At 47.4% G+C, this 21,234-nt stretch overlaps 1 protein-coding gene across 3 annotated transcripts in view; it reads left to right on the forward strand.

The window, feature by feature from the left end:
- The window catches only part of LOC147456543 (protein ZINC INDUCED FACILITATOR 1-like), a 213,313-nt gene extending 193,822 nt beyond the window's left edge, over positions 1–19,491 (forward strand). For all 3 annotated transcript variants that reach the window (XM_086514979.1, XM_086514978.1, XM_086514980.1), the window contains 3 exons: positions 17,922–18,010; positions 18,813–18,856; positions 19,067–19,491. In XM_086514979.1, coding sequence (XP_086371105.1) covers positions 17,922–18,010; positions 18,813–18,856; positions 19,067–19,176 — 243 coding nt within the window. In that variant the 3' untranslated portion in view covers positions 19,177–19,491. The remainder of the gene's footprint in view (positions 1–17,921; positions 18,011–18,812; positions 18,857–19,066) is intronic.
- Positions 19,492–21,234: the final 1,743 nt, after the last annotated feature.

Below are 21,234 nucleotides of genomic sequence, written 5' to 3' on the forward strand. Positions count from 1 at the left end.
ATCTCTCGAACTGTCCCCTGAGAGTATGGATCAACTCTAGCCAAAAGTCTTAAACAATCTCCGTTGGTGGCACAAGGCGAACCTCAAAGATGCGGAAGCAATGGGCCCGCCAAATGCACCAGAGTGTCAAGCCACAGACGAGCTCCCAGAACACCTCTCTCTCGCTGCACTACTCGTGTGGAGTAAGCTCTGTAGCAGGCTGGAGTGTAGGTCGACCCCCCTGTATCACTACCATTCTGGTGGTGGAAGATAGCTCAAACTGTAGTGCAGGGCCCCTGAGGGTGGACCAAGCAGCTGTCCCCTAAGTGTATTATCGCGTTGTGGAAAGAGCTGGCATCAGCCGAAGGATTCGAAGCCAAACCTGCTGAGCCATAGGACACTCTCAGAGATAGCGACACTAACTCTTCAAAGGATGGTCACAAGCTGCACATGCTACCGAAAGGCCACTATGTAGTAGCCAGCTCCCCATTGCTGTAGCTCTGTGTGCAACTAGCCACTGGAACAAAGTGACTCACCGCGGCTGTCCGGAGTCCCACAACCTCGCCCAAAAGTCTGACAAGAACTCAGCTGTGAGACCCTCCTCCTGCCAATGAAGTGTTGTAGCAGGACGAGCCTCTCTCCATGCTGCCAGTATGTAACGTCCCGATCGAACAATGTACTGAAAGAAATAAATCCTTTGGTGATCGGCTGAAGAGAAAGGGTCTCTCCAAAACCACTCTCTAGGATCGCACTGCACTCGTGCCAGAGGGAAGCTCTTCTAAGTTGAAAGCCTCCAATAGCCTATCTCAAGAGCTGTTGGGTCAGGATCTATAACACAAGTCCCCCCATAGGTGCCCACTACTCGTATCCTCTGAACACAGCACTCGGCAACCTATTGAGCCTCTACTGGGACTCTGTGTAGTCGACCCTCGCCTTGGATCTTGAAGAACATGGAGGGTACAGTCTCTGAACAAGCTAGGACTGCGATGAGGACCTCCAGTCGCATGTAGTCCCCCATCCATCTCGAAGCTGCTGTCTCTAGAGGTGTGAGCCACTCAGCTGGTATAGCGTCTGTGATGTCCTGACACATGCTCTGCACCCCTCTCATGCCCTATAGCTGGATGCTCTATAACTCCTCTTGCAAACCTAAGAACTGAAGCCAGTCGCCCAGAGTGCGTGCTGGACCCTCTGCCTGGGACCCCAAGAAACAGGAGGCCTACTACCAACCAAGTGGCCTCTTTGAGTGCTGACCATGGGGTTCCAAACAAGGGGTTGTCTCAAGCGCTCCTCCGTGCAAGTGGGTTGGTGCTGCTCCAGGCCACTTCGTAGCTGCTCCCAAGAGCGAAGCAAGCTTGCAGCAAAACGATCATCTAGTCTCCTGCTCATACCAACTCTGTGCATCTCTTTAAAGATCCATCTAAAGGTCTCCAAGGGCCTCCTGCATGAGTCACTCAAGCTCTAAGCCGCTGAAGCAAAAACTCCTTCCAAGGCTCCTCCCCTGGAAGCAATCCTCTAACAACAAACTTCCCAAGAAGGGCTTTGCTCTGTTGTGGTGGGTCTATGATCCCCCCCCCCCCCCCCGAGAACATGGTAGAGTGATGACCTGCCATGCTACTTTGGCTCGGGCTGTTTGAGTGTCACTCCTTGACCAAAAGAAAGTTCTTGATCAGCCTCTCTACGTGGCTGATGCAGGAGCTCGAAAAGATCCAACAAGATGTAATGTACCACATAGTAGCCAACAACACCTGGTTGGCCACTACAACTCTGCCTACCAAAGAGAGTTGGTGCCGAACTCCAATGTAACAACTTCCTCCTGATGGACAGGAGGAGGGGAGCAATCTGCTGCTCACCAGGCAAGTCCAAGCCAACCTGACAGCCTAACATTAGGAAAAAATTGGACCCCCTTGGGGCCATGTAAGGATCCCTAATTTTAAGGGATTAAAGCTAATTTTGTAGGGGATAGAGGGAACAAAGACAATAAATAGGGCTACTTTTGTAGCTCTCTCTCTAACTTCTCTCTAGATAGGAGAGGGGGAGAAAGTAGGGAATGAGGGTGGTAAAGTAGGAGGAATAGGGGGGATAAAGTAGGAGAGAGAGGGGAGTAAAAAGAGAGAGAACCATTCTCTCTCTACCTATCACCAAACAAAGAGAGTAAGTAGTTATGACAAAAGCCACTTTTCATTTCGTGCATCAATTTACCCCCAAAAAATGAATTTTTTATAAAATCTTCAAAATGGATCTTTTAAGCTTTCAAAAGGTCCCTATATATATATATATATATATATATATATATATATATATATATATATAAATAACAGTATTTTTCTAGAAGAATCTAGCTTTTATAAGCTCCAAATCTAAAATTCCTTGGGTCCCTCTCTACATTAACTCCAAGAATAAATAGATAATGCCACATCATCAAAACGTCCATCTAATAAAGCCTAAAAATTAAAAATTTAAAAATTTAAAAATTTTCTTCTTTTGAGCTCAAAAATTGAACCTATATATGAAAAAATATATTTTTAAGTCTTTTTATCCCAAAAATTGTCTGTTTATCCCAAAAAGTATATCTTATCAAATTTTTTCCCCATCATAACTTTTCACCATGTCTCTTCGCGACATAACCAATGAATCACCTGCGCCGTCATCTACTAGGTCAACTAATGTCAGTCTGCGTCTACCGATCGAATTTGTTCCCACAAAAAAAAATGACGAGAAAGCATCTCAACCGGCATCCGTACGACGGTTTCGAGGAGAAACCAATGTTGACTTGTGGCTTGATGGAGGTTTGTTTCCAAAAGATCCCCAATCGGTCGACAAAAGATAAAACGTGGCATCCCATTATCGATTTTCCACTTACAAATGTACACTTTTGCACTTTGCATGCCTTTATGCGTATATTTGATCGCTTGTTAAAGCTTCACATAGAGTACGCTTTCACAATGAAACCACTTTCCAGATCCGTGGAAGCCATTGGAATAGTTGAAACAATTCTAAATTCGATTGGATGTCATGGTGGCAATGTTTTTATCATCGGTGAGGTGGATAATATGCATGAAGTGCCACAAAAAGTATCTATGAATGGTGTGAAAGCACGTAGGTTTTTCAAGAAACCAGAGATGCGAAAGGAGAGGGGTGAAGAGGATGCTCCATGGGAGCTATGGAAAGTGCTTTGCAAGTGTACGACCGATCAAGATTCAAATCTCGTGCTTGTAAATCTGCGTAGGCAAGTATGGCACCACTTGGAGTTAGTGCTTCAAATCATGTGGAAACCCCAAACCATGAGCGAGCAACAAAATTTGTTCAAAGATCACATTTCGAATTTCACTAAAGCATTTGTGTAAGCGTCGGGAGAGAGCAATATCACACACTACATGGTAAGTTACTTTGTTTAGTTCAAATTTTGATGCTATACATAAATATTTATTTGATCTAAGCATTTTTTCTTGATGCAGCATATTTTGTATGCGCATGGAGCATTCTTTATGTCAAAATATGGTTCATTAGACCTGTGGACCACTCAAGGAATGGAAAAATCACATTATCGAGCCAAAGGTGTTTACTTTAAAGATACACGTCACGGTGTCCCGCCAAAAGCACCTGACTGTGTGCATGTCTGTAGAGAGATGACCTACCTCTGATCCAAGCATCTGAGAAACCTATCTTGCATAGAGTGTCCTCCAAGAAGTCCCTGTCAACTCTATCGTAGGCCTTTATAAAATCGAGAAGCAGTATCACAAGATCCTCACCTTGGAGGCGCACGAGGGAAGACGCCTCCCAAAAAGTGAAGATGTTGTCAAGGATATTGTGCTCCTTGACAAAACCTGTCTTGGTCCCATGTATATTGCTCTCTAAAAGTGGCTAAATCCTCAAACTCAAATCGTTGGCTAGAATTTTGTAGGCTGCGTTGAGGATGGTGATGGACTGCCACTGCCGAATCTCATCCAAGGAGCCACCGTCCTTGGGAATGAGGTAGATCAAGCCCTCACTCATGTTGTGAGGCATCTCTCCTGTGTGCAAGATGTACTGAAAAGCGTTGCAAAGGTTTGAGCCAAGCAATCCCAATACTCCACGAAAAAACTGGGGGTCAAACCATCCTCACCAGGACAACTACCTCAAGGAAGTTCTCTGAGGGCCTCATGGAGCTCCTCTAGCTGAAGAGGCAGGTCAAGCCTCTGGTGCATCTCCTCAATCACAAGACAAGGCATTTGTGCCCAAAACTGCTCTCTTCAAGCATCTTGATGCTCTGACTGAGGCTCTACTGACAACAGGTCACGATAAAAGTCAGTAGCAATTGCACGCATATCCTCTTGCTCTGAAGCAATTGACTCTTCGTGTCTCCTCAAGTGGCTGACACTGGTGTGCGCATGAGGGGGTCCCACTGTCTCAAAGAACTCCCCAATCACTCTGTCACCCACTTGAGTCCACTGAGACGCCTGTCGATGAAAAGCAAACTCATGGTGCCTCTCCTCTATGCTGGCTAGCTCCTAGCGAGCCTGTTGCACCTGCTCCTCCAACTAAGGACTGTCTCTGTGTTGCTCTTGCATCCTCTGCAAAGAAGAAATGCCCCGTCGGAGATGCTTCTCCTCCCCCTTCGCTACAACCGGGCAAGCGGTAGACTCCTGGAGAAAGAAGCGACTAAGCTAAGCAAGTCTAGAGGCCACTTTGTCAGCAAGGGAGTCGTGCGTGTCCAAGTCCTCTATCCAAAGAGCCACCACTCGCTCTGTGAGCTCTGAGTCCAACAAGATCCTCTTAGGGATGCGTAGCATCGTGCTCCCCCTCCTCTGTCTGTCTGTCATAGTGAGGATCACTATCACTAGTGCATGGTCCGAAAAAGATGTCCCAGCCAAAATGCAAACTGATCCACCCAGGTCAGAGATGTGGTCACTAGCGTAGAAGCGATCTATTCGAGATAGATTCACTCCTCCAACTCTGCGGTCCGAGCGAGAGAAGGCCAAGGTGTCTGGGGGCCTCACAAATCCCGAGTGTTGCCAAACATCTGAAACTCTCAAAGTCATGCATAGCCTCAGCATTGATCAACTGGAAGAAAATAGTGGCTTTCTAGGTTGGTAGTGCTCTAATGCACGATCCCCCGAGGGACACCCATACGATATTTGGGTTGTCAGATTGGTTTGGACTTGACCCCAGATCAGTAGATTGCTCCTCTCCTCCTCTCCATTAGGAGGAAGCTGCTTCATTGGAGCTCAGCACAGCTCTCTCTTGCTGGTAGGGTTGTAATTGCCAACCAGGTGCTTTTGGCTACTATGTGGTACATCATGTCTTGCTGGATTTTTTCGAGTACATGCATTAGCCAAGTGGAGAGATTGATCAGGAACTTTTTGTGGTCAGGATGAGATACACGGTTGACTCGGGCCAAAGTTTCCTGGCACGTTATTACTTTACCTTGCTCGCAGGGAGGGTTGGGGATTATCAACCGAGCATGGCAGAGTAGAGCCCTCCTTTGGAAGCTAATGATAGGTCTTCTTCCAAGGGAGGAGCCGTGGAAGGGGCTGTTGTTACACCAGATTCGTGCCCGAGTCCCTGAGATGGGTGGCCCATGGAGCTCTTTCATATGGTGGATTTCACAAAGATGCGCAAAGTAGGCTTGAGCAGGAGCTGGGAGGACTGCTTTGCAGCGAGTTTTCTTAGGGCCTAGGAACAGCTGCGAAGTGGCCTTGAGCAGCATCAGCCGACATACACTGAAGAGCGCTTGAGATAGCTACTTGTTTGGAACCATATGGTCTGCACCCAGTGAGGCCACATGGTTGGTAGCAGACCTCATGTTTCTTTGGGTCCCATGGCAGAGGGGCCAGCCCGTTTTCTTGGGGATTGACTACAATTTACAAGACTTTCTAAGGAGATCGAGAGCATCCAACTGTGGGGCATGAGGGGGATGTAGAGCACATGTTTGGATATTGCAGAGGCTATATCAGAGGAGTGCGGAGTGGTTCACTCCTCTAGAGCCGATAGTTGCCCGTTGGATGTGGGCCTTCACACGACTGGACGTCTTCATTGCAGATAGGGCCTGCTCAGACACAAGGTCTTGCATGTTCTTTGAGGTTCAAAGAGAGGGTCGTCTCCACAATGTCACTATTGAGGCACCTGAGGTGGCTGAGTGTTGTTGTCAGAGGATTCGAGTGGTGGGCATTCATGGCAGGACTTGTGTCATAGACCCCGACCCGCGACCAACTTGGAGTCAGGACACGGGTGACTCTAGGCTTGGGAGTGCCACCCTTTGGCATGGCTGCAGTGGGATCCAATGGAGTGGTTTTGGCGAGATCCCTTTGCTTCAGCCGATCACCGGGGAACCCTCTTTTTCTAGTACACTGCTCAGCTAGGCCGGCACATACTGACAGCACGGAGAGAGGCTCTTCGTCCTGCTGCTGCAGCGACTCACTGGCTCCTAGGAGGAGGGTCTCATATCCGAGTTCTAAGCAGGGTTTTGGAAGCGCTTGTGGGATAGCGAATAGTCGAGGAGAGTCACCATGTTTAAGTGGCTAGTTTCCCTGTAGCCTGCTACAGTCACTTTCACTTTCACACGACAGTAGTTTACAGTTGGGCTTTGGTCAGTTGGTCTTTGGTCTGGTCAGTTCACACTTGGGCAGAGACACGTGGCAGGGTGGTCTGGTGGACATCGTGGCCAGGTCACCACCGCCACCCAGTGGGAATAGACTTAGATAATGTTCTTTATGAGCCGTTGGTGGCTCTTGATGATTGTACATATGAGTAGTCGTTTTGGGGCCAGTGGGATTATCTTGTACGTAGTCGTCTAGAGTGGGTCTTTTACACAGAGCACGTCTTCACCATCCCAGCACATCTGAGCCTCGACACCCCCATAGTACCTGTGAGTCCTGGGCTGGAGCTGAGTGTGCTGCCACGCCAGAGTTTGTATCAGTCTTTGAGATAGTCGAGTCATATGTTCTGGTCTGTTGTTGTGTCTTTGCGAGCTCTGTTGACGTCTATTGTTCTATTCTGTTCAGTCTGTTTGAGGGAGATTGTCACGCACATTGCACTGAGGACTACCCACTGTAGAGAGCACGACACATTATCCACGCTACAGGTGCTCTCATTTTGGCGATCAGGTGGAACCTCAAAGGAAGTCTCACTCTTGTGGAGATAAAATCGTGAAGCTAATCGGTTGTTACCTGGCTCTGCACACTTGCTTACACTGTGTAGATAGTCTGCAAGTCTGGTCCTCTCTTGCCCTGGTCCAAGTCCTAGTCCTAGTCCACGTCCCTGGTCCTTGGTCTTTGGTCCTGGTCTAGTCCTCGCCCTGGTCCAGCCCTCCTCGTCCTGCCAGCTAGGTGGTCTAGTCACTGGTCCTGGACCAGGTGGTCTAGTCACTATCCTCACTTGTTATGTGTTAGACCTTTGTTGTTCACTGTTCACTGCATGACACATACAAGGCGGTCAGTTGAGCGTCAAAGCGCACTACTGAGCCCTCTGAAGCACTATAACAGAAGACGCCCTGTGGTATCTAGTAGAAGTCCATTAACCTCATCAACCTTACCTCCACATACGACATCCCCCATTCCTTCATCCGGTTCCACATCTTCCAGATCACCTTCTCCAGTAAAGCTCTCTCCTATTCTGCTACAACAGGCTATTGAGCAACAGGCTCAACAAGGGGCCTTACAGGCGTTGGCTAGCGTGTTGGCCAAGGTAAACATCAAGTTCCCCACCTTCAAAGGACTCTCCTCGGAAGATACGGACGACCATGCACGGAGGTTCGTATCTCTCTATAGAGGACGTGGTCTTAACAGGGAAGATGCTTATCTGGTACTTTTTCCATCCACCTTGGACGGCTTAGCAGACAAATGGTACAACCAGTTTGCAGAGAATCATTTTGCAACTTGGGCAGACTTAAGACAACCGTTCTGTGCATCTTTCAGGCCAGGTGACTACCAAGAGAAAGTGTTGGATGAGTTGGCCAACATGGTGCTCCAGCCAGAGGAGACTTTTGCGGAGCTTATGACCAAAACCAAGTCTCTGGTTGCCAAGCTTCCCCAGCAACCCGGTGAATTCATGGTTAAGAAGTGGATGGAGAAGGCGCTTCCAAAAACCTCTCAGCAAAAACTCCGGGACAGCCTCCGACGTGACGCCACTTTGGAGGAATTCATCGCAGCTGCTACTAGAATAGAGGGGGCTAGGAAGCTGTTCAACAACTCTCCTCACATAGATACTCCCTCTGTGTTCTCCGAAGGAAGTCCTGCTGATCCTTTGACTTCCTTGCGCAGGGAACTCGAAGCCCTCAAACTACAACGCGCCCTCCAAGAGAAACCATCGCACCTTGAGACTTTGGATCAAATCAAGAGAGAACTAGAAGAGCTTCGGTCTCAACAGGAGACCAAAGCTATGGTATGGTGCAACTCTTGTCGCTCTCCTGGACATCCTCCACAGGACTGTCCCCTTCGGGCTTATTGCCACTTCTGTGAAAAATCTGGGCACGAAGATAAGGATTGTTACTATATCAAAGGATTGCGGCAAATACAACAAAATCTAGGTCCTTCTCTCCAACAAGGGCTAGCACCTGCATCCAACATGGTCTCACCCTACGGCCATCAAAACCAGTTGCCTCCTCTGCTGACAACACCCCCTATGCAGCAAGGTTATGCACAACAACTTTGCACCCCACAGCTTTTATCATGCCAGTACTCCCTCAGTTCCCCAAAGTTTCTACACCTCAGCCTCCAGCACCATGCAACAACAAGAGCAGCCCATCCCGCCCATCCCACCTGACGGGTCTGACGAGGACCTGCTATAGTGGTTGGAAGATACCACATCGATGCCATGTTACATGGTCTCTACTCAAAACTTACCTGTGCCGCCAGTAACACTCTCTCTTCAAACTCCTCAGGAGGACACAGATGTCCAAAGTCCTACAGCAGACAGCACAACAGTCAAAGAAGGAAGTGTGTCAGCCCCAAATTCTCATGCTTCGAATGACCCGCCGATGGAAGCCCTCGGTCTTGGGGAACCTATAACGCATCACCGAAGGGGGAAGAAATCTCCTCTGCATGCACTCGCCAAAGATTTCCCCCTTCCTGGAGCATCTCCCAAGTCGGACCCCCTTCAAAAGCACTTTGTCATGTCGTCTGCATCTGAAGATTTACCCTTCGAGGAGCTCCCACAAGGATGGTTACAAGAAGAATATGCAGAGTTTCCAATCGATCAAATACCTGCACATGATGTCTTGAAGCTCCAAGAGGTAGCTCACCTCTCATCTTCAAAAGCACCCTCACCAGTTACACCCCCGGACCCGGTCAGAGAAGTCAACTTGGGAGATACTGAGACAACCCTCAGCACGTACTGTTAGTAGCTTGGTTATGGGAGCATCCCGCACTACTCAATCAGGTAGTCTCTTTCATACACTCTTTTAAAGATGTTTTTTCTTGATCCTACAAGGATTTAGAGGGGATTCCACCAGAATTGTTTGTCCACACTATACCTCTGGTTGAAGGGGCTAAGCCTGTAAGAGGCCGAGCTTACAAGCTCAACCCAAAGTATGTTGAGGCAGTCAAGACAGAGTTAGAAAAAATGCAAGAGGCAGGGATCATTGTACCTGTGGAGCACTCTGAGTAGTTATCACCCATGGTGATAGTGCCTAAGAAGCAGTCCAACAAAATCCGTGTGTGCGTAGATTACCATGCTCTGAATAAGGTAACTATCCCAGATGGTTTCCCAACACCTTTCACTGAGCGTGTGCTCGAAGATGTAGCAGGGCATGTATTGTACAGTTTCATGGATGGGTTTAGTGGATACAATTAGTTGGGCATCCATCCAAGTGATCAGCTGAAAACGGCCTTTGTGACTCCTTGGGTATACACTCGAATGTCTTTTGGGTTGAAAAATGCACCACCTTCTTTCAATAGGGCGGTATATCTCATCTTTTGTCCTCTGCTTACGGATCATCTTCGCATCTTCATGGATGATTTTTCGACCTTCTCAGGTGCTCAATGTTCAACCCCAGTGGATAACCTAGAGGAACACCTCGCTCAGCTCTCTGTTGTCTTCCTCAGATGCAGAGAGGCACGTTTAAAGCTAAATCCTAACAAATGTCATTTTTTGGTTACTGAAGGCACACTTCTAGGCCATGTGGTGTCTGCTAAAGGTTTAGCGCCTGACCCAGAGAAGATTGTAGCAATCTTAAAGTTACCACCTCCCATCAACCCAAAAGGGGTACAGAGCTTTGTAGGCCACACAGGATATCATCGCAGGTTTATACGCATGTATGCAGAGGTGGCTCAACCCCTAACCCGCCTAACCAGTGCTGCTGTTCCCTTTCAATGGTCAAAGGTAGAAGCTGAAGCTTTTGCATACCTTAAAAAACGCCTCACTGAAGCGTCTATCTTAGTAGCTCCCGATTGGTCTCTCACCTTTCATGTGCATACAGATGCCAGTCAACTGGCTGTGGGTGCGGTGCTGACTCAACCTAGTAACGAGTATAACCTGGATCGCCCTGTTCACTATGCAAGTCGCCTACTCACCAAGGCAGAGTGCAATTATAGCACCACAGAAAGGGAAGGTTTAGCTATTGTGTATGCTCTGCAAAAATTTCGGCACTACTTATTAGGGGTCCATTTCACAGTTATTACTGATCACCATGCCCTGCGATATCTGCTCAACAAGCCGCAGGTTGCAGGTAGAGTATGGCGATGGCTACTCTTATTTCAAGAGTTCGATTTCGAAGTGGTACTCAGGCCCGGCAAACATCATGTCCTTGCCGACCACCTTTCTCGTGTTCACATTGGTGAAGAAGCAACAGGGGTTGCTGACGACTTTCCTGATAGCAGTCTCTTTAAGGTGGATACCACTCCGGAATGGTACGGCGATGTTCTGCATCTGCTTTCTACTGGCCTCTACCCAGAGAATGCTTCTCCCCTGCAGAAGAGACACCTGTTGCTGAAGTCTAGGCCTTTCACTCTCATTGGGGGCCAGCTATACAAATCAGGGTAGGATGGTGTTCTGAGGCGGTGTGTCTCCCCTCATGAAGTCGAGTATATTTTAGAGGATGCTCATAGTGGTCCCACTGGTGGCCATTACCCTGGCCATATTACTGCACAAAAGATTCTCCAGTGTGGCTTATGGTGGCCCTATATTTTCCACGATGCAATTGCCTATGTAAAGGTATGTGATGTATGTCAGCGCTGTGGCCCTAAACCAAGCAAATAGTCAAACCGTCCTCTGCAGGTCTCTATGGCATGGCAACCCTTTGAGAGATGGGGCATAGATTTTGTAGGCCCAATTACTCCCTCTGCCCAACCCGGCAATCGGAAGTATCTCTTGGTGGCTACCGACTACGCAACAAAGTGGGTAGAGGTACTTGCAACAACGGACTGCACTGGCACTACGGTAGCCAAGTTTCTCTACGAAAATATTTTGTGCAGGTTTGGATGTCCCTTGGAAATCACCAGTTGATAGGGGTAGTCACTTTGTGAATGAAACAATTTCTACCTTGCTGGCCAACTACAAGATTTTTCACAGAAAATCTTGTTCCTATTACCCTAGAGCAAACGGGCAGGCAGAGAGCACTAATAAGGTTCTGATAGCACTCCTGCGGAAAGCATGTCATCTTCATCCCTCGACTTGGGCTCAAGCTATCCACGGTACACTTTGGGCATATCGAACTTCTTTCAAAGCCACAACCAATCACACCCCATTTCAATTGGCTTTCGGTTTGGAAGCGATAGCACCTTTCGAATTCAACTCAGGATCCCCGCGAGTGGGGAGTCTTCGTGCCAATGGAAATTTGGGGTCGGCATCTGTCTCTCGTCTTTTCCTTTTGGAGGAAAGCCGAGGTTTGGCTGCACTGGCTCTAGAAGCAGAGCAGCTTCGTCGTAAAGCCTGGCATGATCGCCATCTCAGGAAGCCGCAAATAACGCAAGGAGCACTGGTGCTACTTTATCGGGCCAAGTTTCTGAAAAAAGCAAAGAAGTTGGTCCCAGCATGGCAAGGACCATATAAGGTGATGGAGATTCTACCCCACGGCGCTGTACAATTAGCCACTCTCGAAGGAGTTTCTCTGCCTTTAGTCAATGGATCTCGGATCAAATTCTATCATGCTTAAGCTACCACTCAAGGGTCTAACCACGCGGCAATCAAGTGTTGAGCTTCGCCGACTCCTGAACCTTTAAATAGCTTCGGAATCACTATCTTCCGCATCTTGCTCTTCCGTTTTATCTTATCTCTTAGACCCTCTCCTTAGACAGCTCTCCTTCTGCAAACTCTGTTAAGCTCATAGGTTTGATTCTGAACTTGGATCAACTCTATCCTTCACTCTCTCTGTCTTCAATTCCTGTCGGTCTTGGACATAACCGAATCCCCTCAGTCCTCAATCTCGACTCAGTTCCTTTTCTCAGCTTTTGCCTCTCAAGTGAATCTCAATTCTTTGATATGCATAAATGCCTTTGTATCATTGAGTGGGGTATTTATGAAAGTACTTCACGTTTTATCTGCCACTGCTCATTCTTTCTGAGTACCTCGAAATTATCCATGCTTTCTATTAATCAAGTCTATGTATTGGTCGTCGCTAAATCTTTAAGATCTCTAGGATAGTTCCTACGCGTTAAAACTCCCTCTTTATTTTTTCTACCCTCGACTTTGTCTATCCTCTCAACCCCCCCTAGCCCTAATCCTAGCCCTAGTGCTTTCCCTATCCCCTCGCCCTAGCCTTGACCTTACTCCCGTTCTCACCCTAACCTTGGCCTGCTTCGCCCTTGACCTAACTTATCCCTCGCCCCTAGCCCCTCGCCCTCACCCCCTATTCCCTCGCCCTTAGCCCCTCACCCTCTCGCCCTCGCCTCCTTCCCCTCGCCCTCGCCCCCTTATCCCTCGCCCCTAGACCCTCCCCCTCTCGCCCTCACCCCCTATTCCTCGCCCTAGCCCCTCGCCCCTAGACCCTCACCCTCTTGCTCTCGCCCTCGCCCCCTAGCCCCTCGCCTCTCGCCCTAGCCCGCCCCTAGCCCCTCGCCCTCACCCCCTATTCCCTCGCCCCTAGCCCCTCAGCCTCTCGCCCTCGCCTCGCCCCCTTATCCCTCGCCCCTAGACCCTCACCCTCTCGCCCTCGCCCCCTAGCCCCTCGCCCTCAACCCCTATTCCCTCGCCCCTAGACCCTCACCCTCTCGCCCTTGCCCTCAACCCCTATTCCCTCGCCCCTAGCCCCTCGCCTCTCGCCCTAGCCCCCCCTCACCCTCTCACCCTCGCCTCTCTTCTTGTCCATCCCCTCGCCCCTAGCCTTAGCCCTAGCCCTAGCCCTCCCCTTCCCCTTCCCCCTCGCCCTCGCCCCTAGCCCCTAGCCCCTCGCCCTCGCCCCTTGCCCCTTGCCCCTAGCCCCTAGCCCTAGCCCTCCCCTTCCCCGTCGCCCTCGCCCCTAGCCCCTAGTCCCTCGCCCCTAGCCTCTAGCCCCTGGCCCCTAGACCTAGCCCTTCCTCCCCTCGCCCCTCGCCCTTCGCCTTTATAAAATTTATTTATTTTTTTTAAAAAAAAAGCAAGCGCCACTTATCTGCGAAAAGCAATTCGGGCGGTTTCTCACTTCTCAGCAAGGGCATATTTTACCTGTGAAAAGCAACAAAGAAGAGGAGAGAACGTTTTACATGCGAATAGCCAACGCAAAAAGCAGAGAGCCTTTATTATAGCCTTGGTACTCTGTTCAGTCCGTCATCCAGTACCAAAGTGAATCTCGCCCTTGCTCCTGCTACAGTGGGACTCATCAATCAGTATAGATTCTCAGGCACACTTGATCAAGATGGTTAGAACTCGCAATAAAGAAAATCATCTCCAATCTGAGGAACCTCCAGTTGTGTCGCCAGCACCACGTACTACTCTTAGTGCAGGGGCACCTAGGGATAATGCTGGGGCACCGAAGGATACTGCAGGGGCATCTAGCTCCGGGACGCCTACATCTGACAAGCATGACATATATGATACTTTTGCGCCTCAGGCCAACAGACTTTTAGAGGCAGACAGAAGAGCCATTTCGACGATTATCAATGCAGCCCTCTCATTGCAAGGTACCAACGGTCTGCATCGCGCTTGCTATGACGGTATGACAAGGGAAGTGCAGGCTCATCTTCAACGAGCGATGGATAGGGACAATTTCATTGCTACAGCTCAAGATCGCATAAGAATCTTAACTCAACATGTAGTGGACCTTAACTGAACAGGTAGTGGACCTCAAACATATTGTCCACACTCAGCAAAAACAGTTAAAAGAGGCAAATGATATGACCGCAGCAATTCAGGACCTCTCTCCGGTGGTACATACACTATGTCCTTCTTGTGCAAAATACCAAGCTGTAGCCATTTCACGGGTAGTTCCAGCTATACAGCTACAACTACAACTACAATCCCGGTTTCTCCGTAAGTTCCTGCTATGGCAACATAGATACCGACACAGACGGACGTTTCCAAAGCACATTCAGGGGATTCTCAAACAGCAGAGAAAGCAAATCCTACCAATATGGATTCTAAGCCAACAGGATCGGTCTCATCACAATTTCATGGTCCCTCTATGGCCTCCCCCTCCCAGTCCCCATCCTTTCCTCAGCACTTCTACAGCTTCCCGGGATTCCAACAACCTGTTCCACCCTCGCAGCCTACCCAGTCTTTTCCTGGGTTTCCACCAGCTCCACCTACTCACCCTCAACCGTCTCACATGACGCAACCTGCTGCTCATGAGGTGGCTACTCCATACCCGATGTACCCTCCTCATGGCCACTACCCCTCACCATACACTTGGCCTCCATCTCCTTACCCACCTTACTATCAGCCTCCTCCTCCTCCTCCATCATCCTCCGACCACCAATAGTAGATCGCCGATATTTCAGTTCTTCAGTTCCGCTCTCCGGGACGGGCAGTGGTCTTGTGGCGGGCAACCTGTAGCCTGCTACAGTGTCACTTTCACTTTCACACGACAGTAGTTTACAGTTGGGCTTTGGTCAGTTGGTCTTTGGTCTGGTCGGTTCACACTTGGGCAGAGACACGTGGCAGGGTGGTCTAGTGGACATCGTGGCCAGGTCACCACCGCCACCCAGTGGGGATAGACTTAGATGATGTTCTTTATGAGCCGTTGGTGGCTCTTGATGATTGTACATATGAGTAGTCGTTTTGGGGCCAGTGGGATTATCTTGTACGTAGTCGTCTAGAGTGGGTCTTTTACACAGAGCACGTCTTCACCATCCCGGCACATCTGAGCCTCGACACCCCCATAGTACCTTTGAGTCCTGGGCTGGAGCTGAGTGTGCTGCCATGCCAGAGTCTGTATCAGTCTTTGAGATAGTCGAGTCATATGTTCTGGTCTGTTGTTGTGTCTTTGCGAGCTCTGTTGACGTCTATTGTTCTATTCTGTTCAGTCTTTTTGAGGGAAATTCAGTCTGTTTGAGGGAGATTGTCACGCACATTGCACTGAGGACTCCCCACTGTAGAGAGCACGACACATTACCCACGCTACATGCCCATCGAGCTATTGCAGTTGGGAGTTGGTTGGTGCACAGTGGCTTCTCGGAAGCCTGTGCTACTTGTGACTACCCACTTGAGACCCAGTGTCACTGCCTGTGGGACTGCACCATAGCACAGTAGGTTTGACTACGGATTCTTCGGTTGATGTCTGCACTTTCTACAGCTAGTCAGTACACCTTGGGGACTGCAGGGTGGTCCACACTCACGGGCCCTGCACTCCATTTTGAGATGGCTTCTATCAACAGGATGATAGTGATCTAGGAAGGCTGGCCTACACTCTAGCCTACCACAGAGCTTGTCCCTCAGGAGTGGAGCAATGATAGAGAGTGGTGTTGGGAGCTTATTTGCAACCTGACACTGTGGCTCATTTGGAGAGCACGATGTTTTCACATCTTCGAGGCTCAACCTATTCCTTCGGTGGAGATTGTGCGCGACATCTGACTGGAGCTGGTCCATACACTCAAGGGTGAGTTTGAGAGACTTCAGGGCAGCTCCCAGCGCATGCGGAAGCACCGCGAGACCTTCTGACCTTGCGCCGAGGGCCCCCCTTGACCATGGTTCATGGCATGCCTAGATGGTAGTACCGTCCACCAGTTTGGTTGTTTCCTCCCCCCATTTCCTGATCTAGCCCTCATTGTATATATCTTGTTTTTCATTGGGAGAGTCTCCCCACATGCTAATTTAGTCCTCTCTAGTAGGGGTAGATTGTAGCCCTTCGGGAAGTTCTTTAACTAATGGAAGGATCTTTTCTTGGGGCAAAACAAAACTCATGGATCCAGTACAGACTTTGGCTGGCAGCATACTCAGCTCCAAGCCCAGGACACACAGGTACAATGGGGTTGTCGAGGCTCCAATTGTGCAGGGAGAGTGTAGATGTGCGGTCTAGACTGAACACAAGACACAAGACTCTAAACTCATAGCAAGTATGATGCATCCAACGAGTAGAACCAACTAAGCATATATACAGCCATAAAGAGCAAACATTGGCTAACAAAATATCCCTGACAGTCAAGTTATATCTATCTCCGAACTCTGATGGTGGTGAACTGGCCATGGGGTCTACGAGACCACCACTCCCTGTGTTTGTCACGGCATTGCCTAGACGAGAGTCCACTGTCCAGTGCAAGTGACAATGTAGCTCTGTTATTACAGGTTGCCCACTACAAAATCACTCAGTCTCGGTGAGAGAAGACACCGAAAACTACGAAAGAAAATTGAAATGTGTACTATGACAACTGAAAGGAACTACATATCTACAACACAATGATGCTGAGCTACACTCTTCGGATCATGTCAACCAAGAGAGAGTGCCGTCACCAATGCAGCACCCGAAGTGTATGCCTCCGAAGGGGAGCCATAATATTGATCGTAGGAGCTAGCTGGACTATAGGAGGTTGCACCTTGCTCTCTACAAGCTGGCCCTCTATGGAAGTAGCGACCACCTGCTGAGCAACGGATGGAAGCATCGTTTTAGAACCGTATTGAGGGCGTGGACTAACACAGTCATGACGATATGCACCAGCAAGTCCTTCACAAGGAACTCTCTCTGTCGGTTGCATTTGTGTCAGGTGGGTGGGCTACTGAAACCTATGGCTATAATAGTCCAATTGCTGGGACTCAGCACATCAAGTCGCTTACGTAAATGTTTGCATAGGGACAACAACGTCATTGAAAGTGCATTTTAAACTATCATGATTTACGTACTTGTAAGTCTTTTTGATTTTCCTACTCCTATGTGCTGGAAAGAAACTCCAAACAAGAAGGACCAAAACAATGTAAATTTAAGTCATAATGGAAAACGGAACAGTACTCTCAAAGCATAGAGGAAATTTGAGATGGCGAGGGGGGGGTGTGGGCATCTTAGTCAAAGGCTGCACAAGCTAAACTTGAACTAAGGTGATTAGAATGCAATGATTGGCTTAATAGTAAGGCAGCCCAAGAATTGGAGTCGCTCTGATACTAGATGATGTGGCATTGGGGTGGCAACTAGAACCTTCCCTAGAGATCACCCATCCCAATATTGCTCCTGCACACGTGCAATTAACTATGAGGTTTCTACAAAGTGGTCTGACCATCTAGACCCCAAAACCTTAAGGTGTTAAGAACCTCCGGTCTAGCCAATTTATGCAAGCTTCATAGTTAGGTACCACTTAAAGGTCACAAGTTGGCTTACCCCAATAGTGAGATAATTTAGGTAGTTGCAAATTGTGAAACATGTTCAAGTTTAGGGTCCATAATCCTTAAGACTTAGTGAAACAATTGTTGACACAAAGATGAGAAAATCTTTTCTTTTATAAAATGCATCTGAAGATGTGAAGGCCATCAACCTAAACATCTATGATGGACTATCAATGCCGGGAGTCTGGGGTGGTATAAACAGTTTGAAGGCTGCATTTGGAAAGGTATCTACATATTGGTGGTTTCCAGTTCATCCCCATTGAATTGTTATTTTGTGGTCAAGATAAAATGTAGGAGGTGTTTTGCAGGAGAGTGCACAAAAGGGAGTAGCCAATGGTCTTTCAGCAAGCATCATGTCAGCTTTCCAGGCATTTGGGCCTGCTTTCGCCGGAGCAATGTAAGTGAGGGTCTACTTGTTATCATGATTTTGTTCATCTTTATTTCATCAGGAGCTTCTGTGCGTATTCTGAAAAGCTGTGAGAAGGTAATTTTTCAAAGCAAACGGCTGCTCTTGGTTTTTAGAAGTCTGTTTGCATTCATACTGGCTAAATAGAGGCAAAAAATTCCAGAGCAAACTCATTCTCGATCCGTTTCCAATGCTAAATTTATGTGTTCACGAACATTACATCCACCCAAGCTCCTCTATCAAGGTAGTTGAGGTAGCCCATACTCATGCTGCTGGATATCCTGTCCCTTTCAATTGACATCAGTTTGCAAACAATCTGCAGCCTCCAACACATACTGCTTGCCCATTCCCCCACCTTGGATTCCGCAGCATGGAAATCAGTTATGGCATTCGCACAAGCTCAGGTCACAAAAATCTGGAAGAGCAAAGTGCCTCTCAAAAAAAGGATCTTCTTTTGGCATTGTCTTACAAGTGCACTCCCTATTGCAGCTTTTCTGCCACACTGTCTAATCAATCAAAAATTCATTTTACCAAAAAGAAGTATGGATGCACACACGGGAACCTGTACATAGTATGCAGCAAGACCATGCATAACAGGGCTGATGGTTTTATTGTCGTTCACAAAACCACCATGAGTCAATACCTTGCACTTTGCTTTAAAGGTGAGTCCGAAACTCATTTAGGTATATGTATTTCAGGTAACGGTACAATCTTATCCAAAGCCCTATCAAATAATCATAGCTGAACTTTGGGACTTTTAAACATGACATTGATTGCTTCAAATTTTTTGCAGGTTTTCTTTGGGTGAGGAACGAATAAATGCCTCTTTTCTTCCAGGTTAGCTCTAGCATTTCAAACCTGTCTATTCTTCTAATCACTCTTTAAATGGAAGGGTGTAATTCAAAAATTAAATGGTGGACTAGATATTTTTTTCTGTTCCATGTATTTTGGTGTGTCCTAGCAATTGAGGAAACACCTTTCTCATTTCATCAAAAAGGAAGTGAGTCTCTCTTTATAATACTCATAGATCCTGGTTTCATGCAACAGGCATATGGATGGTTTTCTCAATTTTGGGTGTTTTTTCCTTCCTTGCCTTTTTAACGACATTCAAGCCATTTCTACCACCCTCATTAAACAAGCCCCCATCAAGAGTGTGATCTCATGGTCTTATGAGTTTTTGAGAGGAGAAGTTAGTAATCTCTTGTTTTTCTGCCAAGGCCACATCTGTAGTTATTGCTGTATGAACTTGTGACATGAAATTTGTGCGATTGTGAAGCCTACATTCCATGAGAGGTGCTTACTTAGGGCAAAATTTTAGCATTTGGATGGACAAGTGCATTAATATGTAGCAACAAATAGCTTCAGCAAATTTGCATCAAACGTTTTCGATAGCATTGGTGTGCGATAATTTGTTAATTATTGGTGTAGCTTGCCTCATCATTGAGCAATGTATGACTCAATTGTTTTGATCATGGATGTCCAAAAAATGCCCACTATTGATACATCTTGTTGATAGAAATGGTTATCTGGTCTTTGGCAGGATGCAAGGCAATCAAATTTTAGTGATCATTAGGTTGTGTCTCGTGTCATAAAGCTTAATCATGTGTATCTGGTGACTAAAGCTTAAGCATTACTAAGTTGAGATTTTGATTGCTATTCAAATTCAATATGGCAACTCAATTAGCTTCTCCCGTGAAGAGGAGGGTGTTCTCAAAATCTTGTGTTTTGATGTGGAAGTTGGACAGCCACTACTTTGTTTTTGCATGGTAGAACAAGTAGGACATCGACTTGTGGAATCTTGCCATTCTAGTTTATCCACACGGGGCAAGGCAATTGGCTTCCAAAAAGCAGAGCTAAACCAGAGTACACCCATACGCAAGAGTCATACCAATGGGTATAATCCCACACAGAAGAATCACAAGGCAAGAGGTCAATGGTCTCTATTTCAAGACACTACGCTTTCTGTGAGTGAATTTTGATTCGTTAGTATTCCACAAAAGGTGTTAGTTCAAAGAAAACACTTGATATTTGTGAGATCACTACATCGGCTTAGTAGTTTGGGATTGAGGTAGAGGCTAGACTCACAAGAGAGAGACCACCATCATGCCAAACACATATGTAATGGGAGTGGGGTGGCTACTTCCACTTGTGCACATCGCTTGAAGGCATGGAACACCACTCACTCGTGCATCATACAATAGGTTGCTAATCCATTGTACATGGACGAGGCGAGGAACAAGAAGATGGTGATGGCAGCATCATACAACGGCTTAGTAGTTTGGGATTGAGGTAGAGGTTGGACTCAACAAGAGAGACAACAACATCATGCCAAACACATATGTAATGGGAGTGGGGTGGCTACTTCCATTTGCGCACATCGCTTCAAGGCATGAAACAACACTCACTTGTGCATCATACAATAGGTCGCTAATCATTGTACATGATGAGGCGAGGAACAAGAAGAAAGTGATGGCAAGGATTGGATGTTTTTGTGACATAAATCTCTTTGTGCAAAGGGGTTTGGTGGTAATTTATTCAACAAGGGTAAAACACTAAGAAGTAATTTGTAGAAACCAAAGCTATGAAAACAACACATTGTGTGAAGTGCTATTTGAAATGTTTGGAGTGATATGTCGTAGTTGGACTTCTCTAGGTGTTTAGAGGAACTAACGCTATATAGCTACTAAAGACATGTTAATAGCGAAAAAGGTTGTGAAAGACTAAACGCTAAGTTTTACTCCAAATAACTTCCAAGTATGTGCGAGCTGAAGGGTTGGTCTAACGGCAAGGCTTTGGCCTCTCAACCTATGGGTTGTGGGTTCAAAGCCCCCATTGGGTCACTCTCTTGAGGGACACCTTGTGCTCACCTGGTGTTCATGTTGTTGGGCAAAAGGAAAAGTGGGACACCTCTATAGCTTTATAGCCCAAGAGCTTTCAAACCTCAACCTCGGGACCAAAAAGTATACCAAAACAACTCTTAGTAAACCCCAATCAAAAGGCAATGCTCTCTTGGGAATTTACTAGTACACGCCCATTCAAAGGATCATAACACATAGGAGCAAAACCGTGTCAAAGCACGGATTTAAAGCACACATCAACCAATGCATATGAAGACAAGGGCCTCCCCTTTCACAATTGAATATCACAAACCTACAATTTCAACATTAATTCCACAATTCATAGATACATGCCCTCCCAATCTGTCTCCACACAAT

This window comes from Adiantum capillus-veneris, chromosome 6, assembly GCF_014529385.1.
Source record: "Adiantum capillus-veneris isolate H3 chromosome 6, ASM1452938v2, whole genome shotgun sequence".
NCBI classification, from domain to species: domain Eukaryota; kingdom Viridiplantae; phylum Streptophyta; class Polypodiopsida; order Polypodiales; family Pteridaceae; genus Adiantum; species Adiantum capillus-veneris.